Source organism: Cloeon dipterum, chromosome 3 (assembly GCF_949628265.1).
Source record: "Cloeon dipterum chromosome 3, ieCloDipt1.1, whole genome shotgun sequence".
NCBI lineage: Eukaryota > Metazoa > Arthropoda > Insecta > Ephemeroptera > Baetidae > Cloeon > Cloeon dipterum.
In genome coordinates, this window is record NC_088788.1 from 11,750,029 (window position 1) to 11,773,642 (window position 23,614).

The 23,614-nt window shown below is 44.8% G+C and overlaps 1 protein-coding gene across 4 annotated transcripts; it reads left to right on the forward strand.

Moving 5' to 3' along the window:
* Positions 1-1,596: 1,596 nt before the first annotated feature.
* On the forward strand, positions 1,597-23,605 carry zip (myosin heavy chain 10). 4 transcript variants are annotated; one of them, XM_065485981.1, is made up of 17 exons: positions 1,597-2,137; positions 11,913-12,069; positions 12,859-12,992; positions 13,853-13,876; positions 14,011-14,103; positions 14,154-14,591; positions 14,817-15,224; positions 16,269-16,548; positions 16,606-16,912; positions 16,968-17,037; positions 17,098-17,258; positions 17,556-18,321; positions 18,619-19,824; positions 20,400-20,594; positions 20,792-21,486; positions 22,142-22,654; positions 23,329-23,605. In XM_065485981.1, the coding sequence occupies exons 1-17, from the start codon at positions 1,796-1,798 to the stop codon at positions 23,468-23,470; spliced, it is 5,931 nt and encodes a 1,976-aa protein (XP_065342053.1). In that variant the 5' UTR covers positions 1,597-1,795; the 3' UTR covers positions 23,471-23,605. The 4 variants fall into 4 exon arrangements, with proteins under 4 accessions (XP_065342053.1, XP_065342054.1, XP_065342055.1 ...); XM_065485982.1 differs by lacking the exon at positions 13,853-13,876 and adding an exon at positions 13,117-13,137 and having other exon boundaries at positions 1,598-2,137; XM_065485984.1 differs by lacking the exon at positions 13,853-13,876 and adding an exon at positions 13,681-13,704 and having other exon boundaries at positions 1,628-2,137.
* Positions 23,606-23,614: the final 9 nt, after the last annotated feature.

The window sequence follows — 23,614 nt, forward strand, 5'->3', positions numbered from 1 at the left end:
CGCCATATAAGGCGCTTTTTTGCTGCAGAGATGAATTCTCGAGTGAAATACACACAACACACACGCGTGTACACACAACGAAGAGCCGCTAGCAAGCAGCAACAACCGGTTAATGCGAGCTTGCATATTAATCGTCTTACACGGCGAATTTAATTGAAACAGCTTACTTTCATTTGTCTTTTTTCTCTCTCGTCTCGACATACGAGACAGACGTGCTTGCGAAATCCGCGGGCGGTCGTGTATATTTTTTTGTTTCGCCTCAATTGCGTATCATATTTCTGGGAAAAATTTGGCATTTAGCTTTCTGACGCTTATTGCCGTGAATTTCCTTTTTGGGCTGAGTTCATGTTTGAGTAAAAGTTTTTCATTGACAACTTCAAGTTTATTTGAGGTGCGTGCTGGAGATAACGGCCAAACGGCCCGTCGTTTCTAAATATAGCGAGATGAGCAGACTTTTCTTTTAATTGTGAAATGGTCAGGTTCTCCGAGATGCAAAGAAATTCCTACAGTGTTCTAATCATTTTAATATTAAATTAAAAGTTATGTTCGACATTGCTGTGCTGAAACTATGAGAAGGGAAGAAGTTGTAAGAATGCTAGTTAAATGCTGAATAAAGCAGGAATAAAATTAAATATTTTCTCTCCTTTATTTTGAGGTAAAATATTCTGGTTATGCAAAATATGTCATTATATAATATGTTAATTATGTAATAATTTCGTTTACAAATTAAAATAAATCTAAATTTACTCGCATATATATTGAGGAAAGCATTCTTATGCAACACACAAAACTACAAATTTCCTAAAATATCCATATTTCATAAAATATATTATTCAACTTATAAATATTTTTCCTTATTTCAGGCTAGACATAATTTTTACTGGCCCTATTTAAAACAAATTCATTCCCTTATTTGTTCTAAAATTTTTTAATTGGATTTCATTTACCCTAGTTTAAATAACAACTAAATCATTATGCACTAATGGTTCAATAATTATCGTTTATGGTTGGAAACCTGATTTGGAACCTCGCCTTTTAGTTTTTTAAAACCAGCTTTGCTATATCGTTTAAAAGACGCAATAGGTTATGGAAAAGTCACAGTTTTCGTCCCCCGAGTTACGGTTTTCGCCACCCCTACTTTAACATGGGATTCTCATAAGAACTGGCGAGATGTTGTGTAACCCGGCAGTAACTGTAACTTTACCATATATCATTTTCATTGAAAAAACTAAAGAGATCCTAGGCGACCCTGGCTTTTTACCTAATATCTCATGATCGCAATTTAAGTGCAAGTAAATTAAACTAATGTTATTATTTAATTCGATAGTAATATCTATAACATTTATGGTAAACGTGTCAAGGCATTTTATATTTTCACGCGCTTGTAATTTACATAATTATACCAGTTTGATCTGATCTCCTGCTGCGATAAACCGATTTCTGATATTAGAAATTTCGTTTGTTGCTAGAATAAAAAATCAAGGATGTCAGTTTTTGAAAGACTCAGCAGGAGTTCATTGTTGCTGCGATCTCAAAATTTTCTAAATTCTAAAATTCTAAATTCATCATCTACAAATTGAACTAACTGATAGGCAACCTGCGCATCTCTCGAATCAACCAGTGGCGGCGCGGCATTGGCTTATCGCCGGTATCGCGAGTTTGGCGCGCTGGAGTCGCTTGGCGGCGCCAGCGTCGCTCCAGGTGGCGCCCTCGAAAGCAAGCGGCCACGCAGCAGGCTGGGCGGCGGCGACTGGCGGCATTGACAGCGACGGCATTCGAGTCTCGGAGGTTCAATATGGCGGAGGACCGGCTGGACCCGGACTTGAAATTCCTGTCCGTGGACAGGAACACGTTCAGCGACCCAGCGACGCAGGCCGAATGGACGCAAAAGCGACTGGTATGGGTGCCCCACGAGAACCACGGCTTCGTGTCCGCGTCCATCAAGGGCGAACGCGGCGACGAAGTCGAGGTCGAGATCGTCGAAACGTCCAAAAGATGCTTTGTGGCCAAGGACGACATCCAGAAGATGAACCCGCCCAAGTTCGACAAAGTGGAGGATATGGCCGAACTGACGTGTCTCAACGAGGCCTCCGTTCTGCACAACATCAAGGACCGCTACTATTCGGGACTCATATACGTAAGTACCGGTGTAACCGCCAAAATGCACGCCCACCGGCTCTCTCTCGGGCGCCGCGCGCTCAACGGACGCCGGCCGGACGGTTAGGGTGTGGACACGCCGAATGAGGCCACCGTTTCGAGGGCCTTCCTGTCCGAATAATTATTTGGGAGTAGATTAGGTTTCACCCTGAGGTGGAAGGTGTGGTGATGACTCGCGGTTTGCCGACTTGAATTTTAAGTTGCACGAGGCCGGCCCTAGATTTTTTTTATTATTTCTTTTTACTCTCCAGATTATAGTTTTCGGTTTGATATCTAATCAAAAGTGTTGCTGATAACAATTCTTCGTTTTCCGCGTCGTGCGCAATGATTCATCGTGGACGGTGTCCGGGAGATTTGGACGGTGGAGTTTGGACGGTTGCTGGCTCGTAGCCAGGACGCTAGAAATTTTAATGCTCTCCCTGCACGTCCACCTGACAATGAGTGATAAAATTCCCAGGGCCACCAGATTGCGGGACTACGATAATATATAGCGTCGCAGCCAATATTAATGCTCTCTATAGACTGATTTTATTGGTATTTTGTCCATTAAATAGTAATAAAGACGTAATTTCTCTCCTAGACAGATAAAAATCTTAATGATATGAAAATGTTTTGCTGCTTTTAGTTTAAACAAGTAAAATGAAATGGTTTGGTTGATATTTATCTGTCCGCTGTGTGTAACAAAAATAACAGCTCATCAAACGGATAATTACAATTAATTAATTTTTACTTTGCTGGCAGTTTTAATTATTTATTGAAAATGTAGAAATATTTGCTGTCAATCATCGATGACAATTGAAAAGATTCCTGAATTCGAATTATTGGCCTCGCTCGGAAATTAAATGGACTGTGCCACCCAAAACAGTAAAAAGCGGATCTTAATTTGGGAGGAGAGAAGAGAGTTTTTTGTGAGAGTCGTGGGGCGAGCGAGCACAGCGCAACACAATGCTGCTGGGCTCTAAGGATATGAGAGATTGGCTCCGCAGGAGACTGTTGGAATTTCAAGGCCATAGGTCAAAAACTTGTATCAGCTGTTAAAGAACGATGCCGCAGCCACTAACCACTACCAACGAACAATGCGAGAAGATAATTTATCATTTAACCTTTACTAAACGCAATGCTCCGTTCCCAACAACTGGGCCAAAGCTCCGTCGCGCCAAAGAAAAAGCTCATTTTGATTTTGATTAATTGGAAATTAATTGTTTTTTGGAATTTTATTGCCTAAATTAAGAGAGAAATCGCCTGAGATGAAAAGTATAAAAAATGGTTTAAAGATATAAAAATTATCATAAGTGAGCTGCACCTTTTCTGCCAGTCTCGTCCTGATAAAATTTAAGTAGACCAACTGAGAATTCTCAAGAAATCGCTCATCCTTATCGGCTTGTAATTATTGTGTACGTGCCAGCTTTTCACCTGAAGACCCTAGACAGAAAACAATCCGAAAATTGATGAGTATATATACTCATTGTTTACAAATGATTGTCGCTCATTGTGAACAAAATTGTGTCACCAAATCAGAAAGTTGTACCTTTCCATTCTGTTTGCAATGAAGCGAGGATTTTAACTGAATTAATTAGTTTCTAGCGTCAAATTACTCTAAATAACTCTCTTGGTGGATTTTGTAAAGTAAAAATAAGAGTAATTGCTGTAGAGATTTGAGATTTAAAATAATAAAAACAAGCAACACTCATTGTGCTTAATTGAGGTGTTATTTTTTTTCAAATCTTCTCATTTAAGCTGCAATAATTGATTGAGCAGCTGTTAACTGTCTTTCTTTCAACGTGAGAAAAGCAAGCTTAACTCTTTACAGGGAATAAATTAATTTTTTCTGTTTGACATTATGCGAGCGAGACAAATGGCGATAACGTTTGGAGAAAACAGGAAAGAGAAAGAACTTGATAAGAGCGGTCAGGCAAATGTTAACTTATAAACTTTCACAAAATTCTCGGAACAAAGGCTTATGGAAACATTAGACATTTATTCTTTAATTTAAACAAAACAACCTATTGAAAACAAATTAAAAACGCCTCACTGCTGCTTAAAAGTTATTGAAGGGTCGGCTTGACTCCGTCGTGAAATTTTCCTCCGCCTCATTATAATCGATCGATCTGCCGCAATGAAAATACCGACCGGCGGTCCTTTCATAATTCACGACGAGTCGGCTGTTCTTCTTCGGTGGTCGGACGCGGTGGGTGGAGCAGGGTGGACGGAAATCGATGCGCGAATAGGGGTGGCACACCGACGTCGTCGCCGGTTTTGCAACCGACACTACGCGAAGCCAAGATTTATTGTTCGCAACTGCTTTATTCTCGCCTGATCCGCAGCAAGGGAGTGGCACTCGAAAGGAGCATTTTTGCAGAGTAATTGTCATATATCTAAAGAAAAGTGCCTTTTGTTTTGATTTTCAAATCAAAACTAATTGCGCCGCATTATTCTTTGAAACGATAATGACTTCATGTCTCTGAAAGTCAACATTTCGTCTCTTTTTCCTCACTGTGATTTGTGACCCAATAATTAGTGCACCGCGTGCAATAAACGCTCTTGTGTTTACTCCGTTTGTTGTTGAACAAACTGTGTCTGCAGCAGCAGCAGCATAAGCAAATATTGAGTCAAATCGCGTGCAGCGCCAGCAGAGGGAAAATAGGCCTGAATCACGGATTTTACGAGCAGGAAAAATGCAGAGGAGCGTGTGGCCCGCGGCCGCCGCCGCCGCTCCGCCCCTTGGGCTGCCGGCTGCACCCTTGTGCTTCCCCTCGCGTGCATTCACGACGGAAAATAAATAAAGGCAGCGTGCAGAGAGAGAAAAAAGAAGGCACTTCCTGGCTTTGAGTGATGCACACAAGAGGCTGCGAGCGAGCGAGCAAGCGGTGCACTCGAATGCGAGGCGAGCAACGAACCAACGCCGAAAAGCAAGCGCCAAACCAAAATAAACAGCGACTCATATTTAAAAGGTTGCGGTCAAATGTCAAGAAGCTGCTTTTAGGGTTGACCTCATCGGCCGCCGCCGCTTTTTGATTCCGTCTGGATCGAAAATAAAAGCGCCTCTCTTGTACATCGATTTCAATCTGTTTGCGCCTTTAGCTTTGTACTGCTGCTGCTGCGGTGCTTGCCAAGGCAGCTGTGCGTGGAGAAATGCGCAAAACATGCAGAAATGGACGTGCTGAGAGCTGACGCCGCTTTTTGTTTCTTTCGTGCCTTTTTTTCTTGTCGGGCTGATGACACAACTTGAAAGCGAATCAAGAGGGAACACGGTAGCAATAAATTACTAAAAAATACTGCTTCAAATATTTGAACTGGCGATCTACTTAAATTATCTGTTAAATTAAAACATCTTATCAAGCAGCTTTGGCGAATGCTATCAAAATCTTAAAGGACTAAAAGCATCAAACTCCAGTTATGTGTTGTTTCATACAAAGGTTTTATTAAACTTTCTTTCCATATTTAAACATATATGAAGGCAACTTAAAAGGAATGATAAATCGCACTATTGTGCAACGCTGAAAGATTGAACAGCTGAATGAATCATTAACACCGAAAAAGTAGTGATTTAAAACCCTCTCATTTCTCATTGCGTGCTTTCGCCAGCAGAAAGAATTTTGATTCGTCTTTGAAGCGCCGCAGTTTCCTTTCTTGGAAGGCTCTAAATAACGCACACGCACTCCGTCCTTATCGCTCGGCTGCAGATAAGGACCTTCCCAAATAAAAGGCTCACTTTGAATCATCCCTCGAATTTTATGGCCAGGCATCCTGCGCGTGCTGCGAGTAACAGGGAAATGGGAAATTCCACCTGAATTTCCTTATTTGAACAAAAGCTGCTGCTGTTATTATGCCAAGAGTGTCCGTGACTCACTCTTTTACCCGCTCTTTCCCATCATTGCCGCCCGCGCGGCTAATTATTCTGCACTGAATTTGGCTCCGCCCCCGATGCGGCTGCGATAAGGGCTCACCTGTTCGTTGCGTTTTGGGGCACCTGTTGCGCCTCCTGGAGGAGGAAGCCCTCCGTTCGTTCGTGTGTCAGCCCTCTAATCCGCCGGACAATTTTAATCCCCCTCCAGTTCACTGCGCCTGGGGCTTTTTTTACTTTTCCTCGTCGCTTTTGTTTGCTGTATAGCAGCTCTTCCGTTAATATTCTGTCTCAATCTATCGGCAACGCCCTTGAAAAGATATACACTTCTTATTATTCTCCCCCGTGGCAAATGGTTAAGTTTGCTGAAAGTGAACTTTGTTTAGAAAAGTGTTCCGACTGAAGCACTTCTTATCGATTTTAAAGAAAATGTGCTGACGGTATTATGACTTTCTGGCGGACTGTAACATTTGTGCAGAAAATTCTTCAAAAATTAAAAAAGTGCCTAAATACAACAACTATGGATAATTTAAATTTCATCATTTTAAATGCTAGTTTTTACTGATGAAATTACTCTGAAAGGATTCAGTTTAATTTTTTAACACCGCGTTGCAATCAAAATAATTTGCCTGCGAAACTGAATTTTTGGCCTGAAATATTTATATTATTTATCAGATTGTTATGTGGCAAAAATCAGCTGTTCGGCGGCGGGCAAGTTATAATACGTGCTGGCGGTGACAAAGGCGCGTATCACGGCGTGACCTTCTGCGCCAAAATCAATATTGCACTCGGCGAACGAAGCTCTATTCTCTTTTTTCGCATTGTCTGTCTGTTCCTGTCTGCACCTGACCGACTGATTGAGAAATTTCGTTTGAAAAAGCGATTTCGCTTCACGATAAGAGGTGCACACACGTGTTTTGCAGTTGAGTCGCCAGCGTTTAATTAACCTTACTCTCAGAACCAGTTTTCTGTGGGCCGAATTTAAATTCGGAGCGAGACTAATCAACATAATGTGCCCAGTAAATAAATCCGGGCCAAATTAGACTTGAATTTTACAAGGCGAAATAGAAATGGCGAGAGTAATTTATTAATAAAGTGCCGCTGAATTTCTATCGTGCCACCAGACCAATACTTCCACTTCCACGGCCTGTAATTCAAATCGTCGGCCTCGTAAAATCTGGAATAAATTTACATCCCCTGTATCTCGATCTTGCTCGTAAAATAAATAATCAGCAGTTAACTTCTACAATATGGTGTTGATGTTTTCGATTTCCTAATTTGGAGTGAAAGATTTTTTCGCTCTTTGTTGCTTAATCATGCGCATTGCTCATGCGGGATTTAGAAATTTAGTCTGCCTTGTCATCGAGGTGCTAAATTGGCGTTTGTTATGAATCTGCAATCACGATTATTTTGAATTTGACACAGCTTACTTGTAACTGGACTGTTCTCCTAGTTTGCAGCACAAAAACGGTTTTGCCTCGCTTTCTTGTAAATTGGTTCACAAAGGGAGTGACTAGTTCCACATGGCCATTTCACCCAACCACGCAAATAGAGCGCTAGCTTTTTTAGCTCTATGTGGGAACGTAGCAGCTTGCAGAATGGGCTATTTGCCTAGTAATTTATTTATTTTGATTTGCATAATCAAATTTTCTGCTCCTCCGAGTCGCTCGCTCGTGACAGCCGCACTAAATAACGCGCGACAGACCCAAACAGAATAAAGCGAGAAACCCACGCGGGCCGGCCGGCCACGGCGCGCGGTAGCGACGGCGGCGGCAGCGATCAATCAAAACTCGTCCGAGCGAAAAAAAGGAAAGAGCAGCGCGGCGGAAAAGACGGGCTCAATCTTTCGGGGCGTGCGGCGTAGGGAAAATGCCCAAAAGAGGCCTCGGTGCGAGCACACGCAGCGAGAAACCAGGCTAGGTCAAATAAGGCCGCGCGCGCCAGCGCCTGCCTTTCTCAATTTCCCAATCAGCCATCTGTCGCGCGGCCGATGCGCCCCCCGCCGCCCCCGCGTGCCCCTCGGACCCCTGGCCGCCGCCCGCCGCTCATTTCCCGGCCGACGCGGCTGCCTGCGCGCGCTCCGCGGGCCCAGGTGGCCCCGCGGCGGCCAGGGACGCAGGCCAAGTGTCACGTTTGTCGGTCCACCCACCGCCGCAGCGCGTTGCCGTTGCCGCCGCAGCACCGGCAACAGCAACAGCCGCGGAGATTTGCTGCCAAATAGGGCCGAGCGACCATCTGGCGGCTTTCACCAGCCAAAGCTCGCTGACTGCGCGGCCGGTCGGCCGCCGGCGCCAGTGCGAATCCAATCCCTCGCGCGCCGGCCAAATCCGTGCGTGTCTGTTTACCTGGAGCTGTCAGTTCGCATTTTCTTTGCCGCGCTTTACGATCGTGTCCGTGCAATCGAAATGGAACGCGAATAAATTGTCCACGTGAGCTTGTTAATTGGATGAAATGCGGATACAGCTTTTTAATCAGCCGCTGCGATTTGAGAGGCATTTTTCATGATGAACTCTCAATTAAACTGCAGAAGTTTTGCTCTATGTGACTTTAACGTAATGCAAATTCAAGAAATTGACGCTAGACATATTTAAAAGTAGAATTAAAGAAAAAACAAGTTAATTTTTCTGTTTTAACAGATGCAACCCAATTCCAATCAACAAATTCTTTCGTGCTAACTCTGCATTGCAGATCATTAAAATCGATTTCTCCCCATAAATCCTTAAAGTATGTTGAATTTAATTTAAAAACAGATAACTCCTTGCTAAATTTATGCAACGAGGCTCTTAGATTCTCGTTTAAACTTAGTTCGCTGTTCAAATTGAACCTCTCGGCCATTTGAAACCTTTTTGACGCTGCTCAAACGACCTCCGAAAAGATACAACCCGACAAACCAGTCTGTTCGCTGGTTGGAGTTAAGTTCACGCTGTTTAATTGCAATTTACCGGCCGCAAGTATGTTACGTCTTCATTAAAATATATACGCTGAGAAATACAGAGCGCCTTTTTAAAAAAAGTACACGAGTGGAAATGATTATGAAACTGCTGGCTTGGTGCGCAATTTGAATGTCAGCGCACCTTCTGTTTATCCATGTGGCAAAAGAGTGCGGGTGTTTTACCATATATGGCGATGAAACGCAGCGAGTTCACAAGTGGAAGGTCGTCCGCGCGTGTATATGGCGCGCAAATAAAATGAGTAGATGCGAACCAGGTGTGTCAGCGCGCTTGAAAACCGTTCGTAAATCGCATGATTCACGTAGAAAGTGTCTACACGGGCGCATTATGTTTCACTCGCTGCTGGCACATGCGAATTTTTCAGCTTGAATCAGCAGCTGATCGCGTTGGCGGTGACGAATCAACGCAAATAGGGTCATAGGATGGGAAAAAAGTTGTTTTACAGAGAAGATTGACAGAAATTTGATATCCGGTTGGTTTTCAGTGGAATCCGCAAGATTTCACCAATTCGTTTGAAATAAATCGGAATCTCTGCTACACATGTGCACAACTGACAGTGTTTGCCCCACTTCCGGGACTTGTTTTCGATAGTTTCTCTTTTAAATTAAAATAGGGGCTGTTTCAGTTCTAAAATAATTTAATGGGCGAGCTAGAATTAATTATTCCATTAAAATTAATTCGATGATTTATATATTCTGTTTTAACTAATTTATAGCTAAAAAAATAGGATATAACCAGCTGGCTAAAATGACCCTGGCTAATTTGAACGCAAAGTACCATTGTCCTTCCCACCGTGTTTACTTCTTTTCAAGGGAGCACGTTCAGATGTGTTTTCCAGTTGCGCAGACTTGGAACGTGCATGACTCACGCTTGCCTCATAATTCCCAACTGAAATTCAATAAGCCAAGTCCGAAGCAATTAGTTTCCGAACGCAAAATAATGTGCCAGCGGTGTCGAGTTTTCCCGGCACGGCAACAGTACACGCCGATGCGATGCCTATCTCAAAGTGTGCAATTCAAATTAGAGATTTCAACACCGTCGGTCGGTCGGTCGGTCGGCCGGAATGCTCGCTGGCGGTGCTAATGCCCGGAGTGCAAGACACCGATGGACCTGAGCACCTGGTGATTCATCCCGCGCGCGACACGCCCAAGGGAAGCCGCTCGGCCGCGGTGACCTAGCTGCGGGCGCCGCATTTTCCGAGCCTCGTCACGCCAGCGCTGACTTTTGTCAACTTTTTTCACGCCGCGCTGATGATGCCTGCGAAGGAGATGTGCGAAGGCGGCCTTGACCAGCGCAACCTAGTTGCCCTTATAAGGCGTTGCTTTGCCGCCGCATTCCACTCGGACACATCGGCGGCCGGCAAAGCACAATTTTCGTTCGGTAGCAGCTGCTGCTGAGGCAAACAACTGGTTTTTTGAAACCTTTTTTAGAAAGTGTGAGCCGCCGGACAGGAGAGACAAATTGATAGTTTGTCGCGCAATCTCGCACCTGCGACACATCTGGACGCGTCCGGCGCCCACGATGTCCGCACCCTGGCCGCTTTTCGCCCTGACGCACTGTCAAGGTCAGGATGCGAGCCTGACACCTTTTGACACCCTCGCAGTTGTCATCCTGCTCCGGGTTCAGTCCAAAAGTCGGCAGCCAGAATCGAGCAGTGAAAGCTCACGCCTTCGGCGTGTGAAAAGCCGAGTAGACGGGAAGATCAGAGGTTATCTGCACAGCAATTGCCCCCTGGCTGATGCTCCAATTGACCTTCTGCTAATTATTTCTCGCTTATTGAATGGCGGTTCTAAGCGTCTGCACTTATTTAATAAAGGACAAGACGAATTTAATCCGAATTTTCCCTCTGCGGGAAAGGAAATTAGTGTGGAAATCCTGAAACTCTGTATACGCTAGAGAGTCGTGCACCAACAAGCGTTTTTTAATCAGGCAGACTGGAAATGTTTTTTTAAAGTTTTATCAATCAAACGATAGCGGTTTCTAATCAAGTTTCAACAACAGCAGTTGTGGAAATAACAAAGACTGCAATAATAACCTTTTAAAATTAATTTTGTTTTACAAATTTCGTTACAAACTTAAACAAACTTGTTTGCTTGTGAACCTGCGATTAGAACCCGTCTTGAAGCAGCACGTCAAATTGTACAATCTGTGTTCTCTGGACGTGCTCACAATATGTAATTACTAAACGCATTAAGCACATGCAAATGGCTGGGTATCAAATTATCGCGTCTCTTCAGCTGAACAAGCTGCGTGATGCATGCGTTCGAGTGTTTAGTTTATTATTGATAATTGTTGAAAATCAAATGCAAATCACAATCGCAGTCTGACAGTCTGGAGAATTAATTATGTTGTCAGCTGCGACGTGTTTTCCACTCGATGTCGTTCGCCGCGTTTCCCTGGGGTCGCCTGGCTCGTTTGGTTTCAGCGCGTATACATTTCATTCCCTTTTTGTTTTTATCGGGACTGGAGAACGTAACCAGAGAAACCGCAGCGAGGAAAAAATAATATTTCTGGCGGCCGGGTCACTCGACTCGGTTCTAGTTGTTGCCAGGCGTTTCGTCGGTTAATTAAACGCCAAATTTGGCTTCCTCGGCGCGAGTTTCCTGAGAGAGACCGCAAGAGCAAAACATTAGCATAATTCAGTCGGCGTGCCTGAAAAGGCAGATGACGAGTTGTTTGAAATTGAAATCCGACGAATATGGCTCGAAACCAGCGTGAATCGAATGAAAAATGGTGGCCCGAGGAGTATCTTCCCATTGAAAAGCCCCACCGCCGTCGAAAAATCTTTTTGCCGAATAAAATTTCGCAACGTTTCGCCAATTCCCAAATTTGTACACTTTTTATGAGCCGATTCACAAAGACCAGCGTCACGAATTTGACATTTTCTCCTCCGAAAATAATAAAGGCTCGCTTTCTATTTAAGTGCTTGTTAATTTATTCGCCGATTGTTCTGTTTGCAGACTTATTCAGGACTCTTCTGCGTGGTGGTCAACCCATATAAGAAACTGCCCATTTACACGGAAAACATCATGGAGAGGTATAAGGGCATCAAGAGGCACGAGGTGCCGCCCCACGTATTCGCCATCACAGACAACGCTTATCGCAGCATGCTGCAAGGTCGGTGAAGTTTTTTTTATGGCCGAACAAGACCTGCCTGAATTAATGCACTTGGCGTGTTGATGTCCTGAATTGCGTCGAATCTAATCGACGCTCGCCGCTCGCGAGTTCACTACAAAAGATGCATTGTTTGCAAGCGCGAACTCGAGTCATAAAGCTTTTTATATCTTCAATTTACATGCAAGCTAATGAGCTCTCCAATTATTTTACTCTCTGGCTTGAAGTAAAAGTTGTACCAACAAGATGCGGTAGCTTGATCAGTTTGCAAAGTCCAAAGTTGGAATCCATTTGAAATAAATTACTTAAAAATCACACTTGTTAGTTTTGGTTGTATATTTGGTTTAATTTGGTTAATACTTTCAATTAAAAATGATAAAGATCTTAATTAATTAATTAATGGTTTATTAAACGCAAAATAGGCGTGCAACACTACATCTAAAGGTTACTCAATTTTTACACATTTTCGCTGCTTCTCTCAAAGTAAGTTTTCTTGCTGTACACTTTTAGATATGATATTTTTCACAAGTCTCGCCACAGAACTTACATCTACAATCATAATTAGGCTCATAGTGAAACGTTGCATTATTACAGAAAATATAGTGATAGCCATGACAAGCAAATCTTGCAAAAATATGTCTATCAGGAAAATCAGGGCCACGCCAGTTGTATAAAGATCTTAATGGATACTGATTTAAAATATTTTCCACTTGCTATCAGCCCTATTAACTGGCCAAGAGTTTTTAGTTTCATTTTTTTAAATTTTGTTTCTAATAAAAAAAACTATTGCAGATCGTGAGGACCAAAGTATTTTGTGCACGGGAGAGTCTGGCGCTGGCAAAACGGAAAACACGAAAAAAGTGATCCAGTATTTGGCCTACGTGGCCGCTTCAAAGCCCAAGGGCTCATCGGCGGCGCCGCACACGGTAAGTGATTGACCTTTTGGGGACGAGAAAATCGGTGCCTGCTGCACGGTGTTGGTTGGTACTGATCCCTTGTTATCTCTGTTTTCTGGTGCTGTGTGTGGCATGAGGCTCATGTTGTTTGTAGGCTGCACCTGTCTTCAGCTTCGTAAGTACAGTTCCTGATTGCCCCTGAACGGGAACGCACTCCCCTCCGAACTAGCTGACGAAAACTGAACAGGGCAGGCAAAACACGCACTCGACGTGCCCCTTCTTCCTGCTGTTGCCTTTCGAATTCGGGGTGGATTTTCCTTTTTTCCCCTTATTTAGGCCCTTCAGTCTTTCCTGGTTGGTATTTTAGTGGGTGATGGAGTTTTGGGGGTTCTTTTGGTGTATTTTTAGCAATTTTTTATTTGGATGTATATTTTTACGGCAGTTGCACACTGGTTACTGTAAATAAACGGAATTTCCAGTTCAGATTTTTTTAAACCTTCACCACCTATTGTTACCGGGCGTAGACATGAAAAATTAGAATGGGACTTTTGAGTTTGGCATGTGCATGGGGCGAGTGTTGTGTTTTGCCCTGTAGATTTTCAGTGGCTCCCTGCAATGAGTGCGTCCTGCCCCTTTAGAAAGCCCCTTAGCTCCCCGTAGTTAGCGAGTTTGTTGCACAAGTTACTAACACATCCTTATATATCTTGTTACATGCTAGACATTTGAAGGCACCACCTTTGAGGTAGGCCAGATCCCCGCAAACCCAAAATCCCTCGCCTTAGGAGTGAGCTTTCTATCGCAGGTCCCCATTATCATTATTATTTAATATCAATCACTTCAAATGAAAAACAAGAATCATTCATTGTCGCTCTGAATTCTCTTTATTTTAGCCATTCTCGAGGAGGACAATTTTAGTGAGTGAATTTAAGAACATATTATTTTCCCATTGATTTAACTAACTCCTTAGGAAATTTCCCATTTTGCCACGCTCACTCTTGAGGACAAACTTTAGGGAACACTTATCCTAACTTTATATACTATATCACAGGGAGAACTTGAGCAGCAGCTGTTGCAAGCGAACCCCATTCTTGAGGCCTTCGGTAACGCCAAGACTGTTAAGAACGATAACTCTTCCCGATTCGTGAGTATATAAACTTAAAAGCATGGAAAGCGGCTAACAAACTTGTGCAGGGCAAATTTATTCGAATCAACTTCGACGCGAGCGGCTATATTGCCGGAGCGAACATCGAGACGTACCTTTTGGAAAAGTCTCGAGCAATAAGACAGGCTAAGGATGAACGCGCTTTCCACATTTTTTATCAACTCATCAGCGGAGCCTCGGCTGAACAAAAGAAAGATTTCTTACTCGATGACGCAAAATCGTATTCCTTCTTGACGCATGGCCCCCTGCCGCTGCCTGGCTGGGACGACTCCGGCGAATTCAAGGCTACATGCCAGGCCATGGGTATCATGGGCATGAACCCAGAAGACATTGCTTCCATTTTGAAAATCGTGTCTGCAACGATCCTCTTCGGGAACATGAAATTCAAGCAGGAGAGAAACTCGGACCAGGCCACCTTGCCTGATAACACAGTTGCTCAGAAACTGGCTCATCTGCTCGGCCTCCAGGTTTGTAGTCTCAAATTTGCTTCGCCAGAAGGCACAATTTTTTATTTGCAGAAAAAGGACGCAAATGTTTACGGTTTACACATATGCTATTTTACTGCCTCCTCTAAGTCGTAAAACTTGGCAGTAAAATTTCAGCATTCAATATTTCTAGCTCATATTTACAGATCCCAGAAAAGGGTGGAGCCCCTAAAAATGTCTTATTTTTTGTATCTTTCCGTCCAACAGGTTACCGAAATGACCAAAGCTTTCCTGAAGCCCCGCATCAAGGTTGGTCGCGATTTTGTGACCAAGGCTCAAACCAAGGAGCAGGCAGAGTTTGCGATTGAAGCCATCAGCAAGGCCTGCTACGAGCGCATGTTCCGCTGGTTGGTCAACCGGCTCAACAGGTCCCTGGACAGAACCAAAAGACAAGGTGCCTCGTTCATCGGCATCCTCGATATGGCTGGCTTTGAAATCTTTGAGCTCAACTCTTTTGAGCAGCTCTGCATCAACTACACCAACGAAAAGCTGCAGCAGTTGTTCAACCACACCATGTTCATCCTTGAGCAAGAGGAGTACCAGCGTGAAGGCATTGAGTGGAAATTCATTGATTTCGGACTCGACTTGCAACCCACCATTGACCTCATAGACAAGGTAAAAATATTTAAGTAAAATAGTGGCATTGCGGCGTGAATCACAATATTCAGAGAGCACAGTAAATCAAAGTTGTTTTGAAATCGCTTTGTTTTCGCATCCTGTTGACGGGTGCACTTGCATGCCGCAACTTTGTTCAATTGCGGGTCATTGTTTCTCGCTCGCTCAGCTGCAGCTCTCGGAATCGAATTGCGCGTGTTTTTGCCGTCATTAATCAGCCACTCGAGTTAGACGATATGTTGTCTGACGCATTCCGACTGCATGCATGTCTCCGTGTGGTCCGTTGCGAGGACGCAAAACACACCGCAAAAAGGCGGAGCGGCATCGCGCTGCCCCCCTGTGAGGAATTCTGAGCGTCGCTTTTTTTCTCTCTCTCTCTCTCTCTCTCTCTCTCTCTTTCTCTCTAGTGGAGCACCTCCATGACATCATGTTGACTCAGCAAGTGACGCCAGGATGGCAAACACACTTGGCCGACGGGCGCTCTATGATTATCTCGCGTTGAATAAATATCAGACACACACTGTGCGCGATGACTGGGGTAAACACACGTCGGTCGGCAGAACGTGAAAGTGGCAGGACTCTAAAATAATATGATAGATAGCCTAACCCAGGAAAAATCGTTTTGCGAGCAAACATTGCTGAACAAGCATAAATTAGTTTCAAACATGTATTGCCTACAATCAACTTGACTTTGTCAGACCGGAAGAAAGAAATAAAATTAGAAAAGAGCAAATAAGTGAAAACTACGTCTAAAAATGTTATTGAAAATTAACAAAGAAATAACTTGAAAAATTGATAGTGTGAAATTAAAGGAAAACTACAAAAACGAATATTTCATTATTTATAAACTTCTTGTTTGCGTGCTTTTACTTCAAATATTTCGCTGATTTTTAGAAAAAAATTATTAAATTGCTCTGTAACTATAAATTAATTCTAATTAATTGAATTTGCTCATTTTTTATTGTTACACGCGCCTTGCTACGTCAAATAATTTTATAACTTGCATTGATTGACTATAACTTAAATTTTGTGTTCACCCTACAGCCGATGGGTATAATGGCGCTGCTGGATGAGGAGTGCTGGTTCCCCAAGGCCACGGACAAGACCTTCGTGGAAAAGCTCATCGGAACCCACTCAGTCCACTCAAAGTTCATGAAGACCGACTTCCGAGGCATTGCCGACTTCGCCATCGTGCACTACGCTGGCAAGGTCGATTATAGTGCCGAGAAGTGGCTCATGAAGAACATGGACCCTCTGAACGAGAACGTTGTTTCTCTCCTCCAGGCCTCGCAAGATGCGTTCGTGGTGCAAATTTGGAAGGACGGTAGGGCACTAACTCTTGATTCTTGAGAGTTTATTCATATAATTGATTTGTTTGCAGCCGAAATTGTTGGCATGGCCCAGCAGGCGATGTCGGAAGGAACACAGTTTGGTGCCCGCACAAGGAAGGGCATGTTCCGCACTGTTTCCCAGTTGTACAAGGAGCAGCTGGCCAAGCTGATGGTGACTCTTCGCAACACAAACCCCAACTTTGTCCGTTGTATTATCCCGAATCACGAGAAACGGGCTGGCAAAATTGACGCGCCTCTGGTGCTCGACCAGTTGAGGTGCAATGGTGTGCTTGAGGGCATCCGCATTTGCAGACAGGGCTTCCCAAACAGGATTCCATTCCAGGAGTTCAGGCAACGGTGAGATGATTTGAGTTTGCTCTTTTTCCAAATCTTAATTTGCTTCTCTCTGAAGATATGAATTGCTCACCCCCAACGTGATCCCCAAGGGATTCATGGATGGCAAGAAAGCATGCGAAAATATGGTTTGTATATTCAAGTTGCGAGGAAATTTGTTTGTTTTCATACATGTATTTTTAACATAGATCCACGCTTTGGAGCTGGACCCCAATTTATACCGCGTGGGTCAGAGTAAAATTTTCTTCCGTGCTGGAGTGCTGGCTCACCTTGAGGAAGAGAGAGACTACAAAATCACAGATCTTATCGTCAACTTCCAAGCTTATTGCAGAGGTTTCCTCGCCAGGAAGTAAGTAGTTTTTAAAATGCAATATTTCAAATGGAGAATTTTTCACATTTAGGCACAAGTCATGTGGCTCAAAGACTTGGAAATCAAACAAAATTTTCAAATACAATACTTTTTTAATAACTTATCAAGCCACGTGGACTTCCTAATAGAAATTTTACTAAACAAAATTCGACCATGGTTGTAAGCCACTTCCAAGATTCTTTATTCCACTCTATATATTTAATCATCAATCTTGGCTAAGAAAAATGCATTATTTGCTATCTCTAATAGTTTTTAAATTCGTCTTTTCCCCAACAGAAACCACATCAAACGCATGCAACAGCTGAACGCGATCCGCATCATCCAGCGCAATTGCGCAGCGTACCTTAAACTGCGTAACTGGCAGTGGTGGCGCCTGTACACCAAGGTGAAGCCCCTACTGCAGGTGACCAAGCAGGAGGAGAAGCTGGTGCAGAAGGAGGATGAGCTGAAGCAGGTGCGCGAGAAGCTGGAGTCCGAGCTGAAAGTGGCGATGGAGTACCAGAGCAAGTTTGAGCAGGCTCTGGAGGAGAAGAACACGCTAGCCGAGCAGTTGCAGGCTGAGACGGAGCTGTGCGCAGAAGCCGAGGAAATGCGCGCGCGTCTGGCAGCCAGGAAGCAGGAGCTGGAGGAGATCCTGCACGACTTGGAATCACGCATTGAGGAGGAAGAGGAGCGCACCTTGCAGTTGGGCAACGAGAAAAAGAAATTGCAGCTCAACATTCAAGATCTGGAGGAGCAGTTGGAAGAGGAAGAGGCCTCCAGGCAGAAGCTGCAGTTGGAGAAAGTAACTCTGGATGCAAAGATCAAGAAGCTGGAGGAGGAGGCCGCCGTGTCTGAAGACACGAACCAGAAGCTGCAGAAGGAGAAAAAGCTGCTGGAAGAGAGGGCCGCCGACCTCAGCCAGACCCTGGCCGAGGAGGAGGAGAAAGCCAAGCACCTGGCCAAGCTCAAAACCAAGCATGAATCCACCATCAGCGAGCTGGAAGAGCGTCTTTTGAAAGAGCACTCAACGAGACAGGAAATGGACAGGAGCAAACGTAAGGTAAGAGTATATTCGATTCTTATTATTTCCGCTTTTAACTAGAGTTTATAGGGATAGACATTTTGACCTTTAGCAAACTCATTAAATTTAATATGTCAACTTAAGTCCAGAGCTCATTAAAATTTTGAGTTGTTTTTTGATAAAATTGGTTCAAGTATTAAATTTTTAGTCTCCAAGTCAATTTGTTTTACACACATTCATTCTAAGCCCTTTGTTACTTGCAACTAACTGGGGCTGTTAAGAGCCAAAATTGCATAATTTTTTTGCATTATGTTTCATTGCATTTTGTTATTACAGCTCGACACTGAACTCCAAGACCTCAAGGAGCAGATGACCGAACGTAAGGCTCAGGTCGAGGAGCTGCAACTGGTGCTGGGCAAGCGCGAGGAGGAGCTGGCCACCGCCATGATGCGCATCGATGAGGAGGCGGCCGGCAAGGCACAGAGCCAGAAGGCGCTGCGCGAGCTTGAGTCGCAGTTGACAGAGCTGCATGAGGACCTGGAGGCGGAGAAGGCGGCCCGCGCCAAGGCCGAGAAGCAGAAGCGGGACCTGAACGAGGAACTTGAGGCTCTGAAGAACGAGCTGCTCGACTCGCTGGACACAACGGCCGCGCAGCAGGAGCTGCGGTCGAAGCGCGAGGCCGAGTTGCTGCAGTTGAAGAAGGGCTTGGAGGACGAGACGGCGTCGCACGAGACGCACCTGGCCGAGATGCGGCACAAGCATGGCCAGGAGTTAGCCGCGCTGCTCGAGCAGCAGGAGGTGCTGAAGCGCAATAAGGCGGCCGCCGACAAGTCGCGTCAGCAACTCGAGGCCGAGAACGCCGACCTGGCCATCGAGCTCAAGTCAGCGTCGGCCACCAAGCAGGAGAGTGAGCGCCGACGCAAGCAGGCCGAGGCACAACTGGCCGAGCTGGGCGCCAAGCTATCGGACGCGGAACGCGTGCGTCAGGAGCTGGCCGAACGCACCAGCAAGCTGACCGCTGAGGCCGACTCGGTTGCCCAGCAGCTGAAGGAGGCAGAGCTGCGAGCCTCCGCGTCGGTCAAGGCCGCTTCCGCCATGGAGGGCCAGCTGAGCGAGACGCAGGTGCTGCTCGAAGAGGAGACCAAGGCCAAACTGGCGCTCAGCTCTAAGCTCAGGCAGTTGGAGACCGAGAAGGATGCGCTGCAGGAGCAGATGGAGGAGGAGGAGCAGGCCAAGCGCAACCTCGAGAAGCAGGTGGCCGCGGCGGTCGCGCAGGCCCAGGAGGCGCGCAAGCGAGCCGACGACGAGGCCGAGAACGTGGTCACGCTCGAGGAGCAGCGCAAGCGGCTGGCCAAGGAGCTTGAGGCCATGCAGAGGCTGGCTGAGGAGCTGCAGGCCGCCAACGACAAACTGGAGAAGTCGCGCAAGAAACTGCAGGCCGAGCTCGAGGACACCACCATTGACCTTGAGGCTCAGCGTGGAAAGGTTGTCGAACTCGAGAAGAAGCAGAGGAACTTCGACAAAGTGCTCGCAGAGGAAAAGGTAGGACGCTATTCCAATTATGGTTTAATGGCAAATTTTGATTAAACAAATCGATCAATTGGCTAATTTTAACACGCTGATGAAATAAACAAATATTTTTTCTATTGGGTGATTTTCGAGTCAATAACTATCAAACAATAATCAGGATGTTATTTTTTCAAGCCTCTATGACTCGTTTTTACATATGACACAAGTTAAAAAAAGTTTACCCCGTAAACAATATGACGTTTAAATCAATTAAATGAATCTTCATCTTGGCAATCCAATCTTTCAACATATATATTTTTCAATTCACGACACGCACCAAGTCAGCCAGCAGTTGAAAAACTGCAGCTTTTGAAAAGATTATTTTGTTTTTCACGTTTAGTGTTGCTACAGGTTTCTAGGTAACATTAATTGCTGTTCAGCCACATTTTTGGTGTGGTGTTTTCTTCACTTTATTGTTCAGTCTTATTGATCAAGTCCTCCTTATGGATTTACCTTGTTAAATAAATAAGTCAGGAAAATAATTTGTTCAAATATGAAAAACGTATAATTTACTGTGTTAATTCAGTTGTTAAAAACTTTTGTTCCAGGCGGTAGCGGAGCAAATCGCACAGGAGAGAGACAATGCTGAGCGAGAAGCCAGGGAGAAGGAAACCAAGGTGCTTAGCCTAACGAGGGAACTCGAGGAAATGAACGAAAGGGTCGAAGAGCTTGAGCGGGGCAAACGGATGCTGCAGTCCGAGTTGGACGAGCTTGCCAACACCCAGGGTACTGCTGACAAAAATGTAAGTTGCTAATTTTGTAGTTTGTGGGTTAATCAGATTTTTCCCCTTTTTACCAACGACAAAATTGCGCATGTTTTCATTTGATTTGTTATGTTTTGCATGCTCTTTTCCAGGCCGAGGTAATTTGCTTTCTGTATTTCACGCTACCCGCAGATAAAACCGTCACTAACTAACGCCACCCCTGTCGCATTTCTCAGGTGCACGAGCTTGAGAAGGCGAAGCGCGCGCTCGAGATAATGCTGACCGAGCAGAAGGCACAGAACGAGGAGCTGGAGGACGAGCTGCAGTTGACCGAGGACGCCAAGCTGCGTCTCGAGGTGAACATGGAGGCGATGCGCAAGCAGGCTGAACGCGACCTGCAGGCCAAGGAGGAACAGGCCGAGGAGAAGCGACGCGCGCTGGTCAAGCAGCTGCGCGACGTCGAGGCCGAGCTGGAGGACGAGCGCAAGCAGCGCACCGCTGCGGCCGTGTCGCGCAAGAAGCTCGAGTCGGACTACAGCGACCTCGAGCAGCACCTCGAGATGGCCAACAAGATCAAGGAGGACGCGCTGAAGCAGCTGAAGAAGCTGCAGGCGCAGGCCAAGGACTGGCAGCGCGAGGCCGAGGAAGCCCGCGCCGCCAGGGATGACCTCGCCACTCAGGCCAAGGAGGGCGAACGCAAGGTCAAGGGGCTCGAGGCTGAACTTGCGCAAGTCACCGAGGACCTGGCCGCCGCTGAGAGGGCCCGCAGAGCGGCCGAGGCCGAGCGCGACGAGATGGCCGAGGAGCTGGGCAGTAATGCGTCCAGGGGAGGTGCCCTGCTCGACGAGAAGAGGCGTCTTGAGGCCAGGATCACCGCCCTCGAGGAGGAGCTTGAGGAGGAACAAAGCAATTCCGAGCTCTTCATGGACAGGTCTGTTCACTTTTATTTCTTTTAAAATTGGCGTTTAATAAATTAATGATATAACCTTTGGAGATGCCGAAACTTGCTGGAATTGCAATAAAAACCAGTGCACTCTAATTAATTTAGATATTGATCTCGTCTGACCATTTTCAAATTTTACTTCCTTACGGTAGAAGGAAATGGATAATTTCCTCTTCCAACTTCGGATTTTATTTACATTTTAAGCAACATATTTATTGAAAAACGAGAAGAATCAGTCGAGGTTTGGTGCTTTTCTTCTTAGGAAATTGAGCCATTCGGTGTTTTCTCCACCGGTTTTACCGCTCTCACTAGTAAATTCATTTTCTTTCAAAATTTCTTACTAGAGAGGATTAGAAAAAAACAAATTTCATTAGTGACCTTTGTATTTTTGTGTATTTTTGTGGCTTTCGTAACACTGCGTTTGTTTCATGAGGAAATATGTGCAACTAATTTTTACAAATAATAATAATAATCACTTGCGCCCTCAAGCTCATGCTAAGGTCAAAGAGAAACAGCTGATTCACTAGTGAAAATTTGTTTATTAGAAACATTTTGTAAATGCAGGTTTTTTTTTAAATGAATAACATAATATTTAAAAGATGCTGCTGTCAAGCATATTTTCATTTTAATTTTCATCCGTCAGGGCGAGAAAGGCGCAACTGTCTGTGGAGCAGTTGACCACCGAGCTGGCGGCCGAGAGGGGCGCGTCGCAAAAGCAGGAGAGCCAGCGCATTTTGCTGGAGCGACAGAACAAGGAGCTGCGCGCCAAGCTGGCCGAGATGGAGACGAACCAGCGCACCAAGACAAAGGCGACGGTGACCGCGCTCGAGGCCAAGATCGTCAACCTGGAGGAGCAACTCGAGGTGGAGGCCAAGGAGCGGCTGGTGCAGCAGAAGGCCAGCCGCAAGCTGGACAAGCGACTCAAGGAGATGGCGCTTCAGCTGGAAGACGAGCGGCGGCACGCGGACCAGTTCAAGGAGCAGGTGGAGAAGGTCAACGCCCGGGTCAAGGCGCTCAAACGCCAGCTCGACGAGGCTGAGGAGGAGATCAGCCGCGAGAAGGCGCAGAGGAGGAAGGCACAGCGCGAGATGGAGGACATGGGCGAGAGCCACGAGGCCATGACCAGGGAGATCAACAATCTCAAGAACAAACTGAGGTTGATTGAAATAAAAAAATCTAAAAAGTAGTCTGGCAGTGCATAGATTGATAAAATTTTTAATTTCCCCCTATAAATTATATGTATCCTGACATTCCTGACCAAGCAAAGGTTTATAAAATGGAATCTATCAGTTAGTATGCATTTCAATTTCAAGAACTGTAAAATATTTTAATTCTAAAATGAGAATATCATTATTTGTTGGTATGATTCAAACGCAAAAACTGGATATTTTTAATACGTTTACATCCAAATTCTTCATGTAGCGGAAAATTTGCGTTTCGCTCAACAAACGCCAGTTTATTTGTTGAATTGAGTGTTGCCCCTTTCTTTCAACAAGGATATTTGCGTTTGGTTGTTGAGCTATGCACTATTTTTCCGTTGTCAAGACGAATTCAAAAATTTGCTTGGTCCATTTTTTTTAAATTTTCAGAATTTATTGTTTGGTGCAACAAGGTAAATTCAATCCAAAATTTGCTAAATTCAAAAATATGTGACAAATTTAATCTTTGTTTTGCCCTGAAAATATGCTCTTTTATCAATCCTTTTAGCAACAATGAAATATCAAATTTTAGTAAATTATTGTAATTGGTTTAACTAGGTGCCAACAAGTTTAAAAGGATTTTAACCAATTTGATTTCACTTTTATGACCGATTTTTGTGTGCAATTTCAGGAGGACCGGAGGACTGGGAGGACTGAGCAGTTCAAGACTGGGAGGCACTAAGAGAGGTTCCATTCAGGCGGGTGGAAGCGACGACTCTATGGCTGCGCCCAGCCAAGATGAATCAGTGGATGGCGAGGAAGCGTCCAACTAAGAAGTGATTTTGCATTCCCGTGTCTTTTGTATTTAAATTTACATCGATAACCGTTCAATTACCCATCAGTTATTAATTATGTTAATTGACTAACAGGGGCAATAAATATTCACATTTGCATTAAAATATACAAAATAGTGCTTG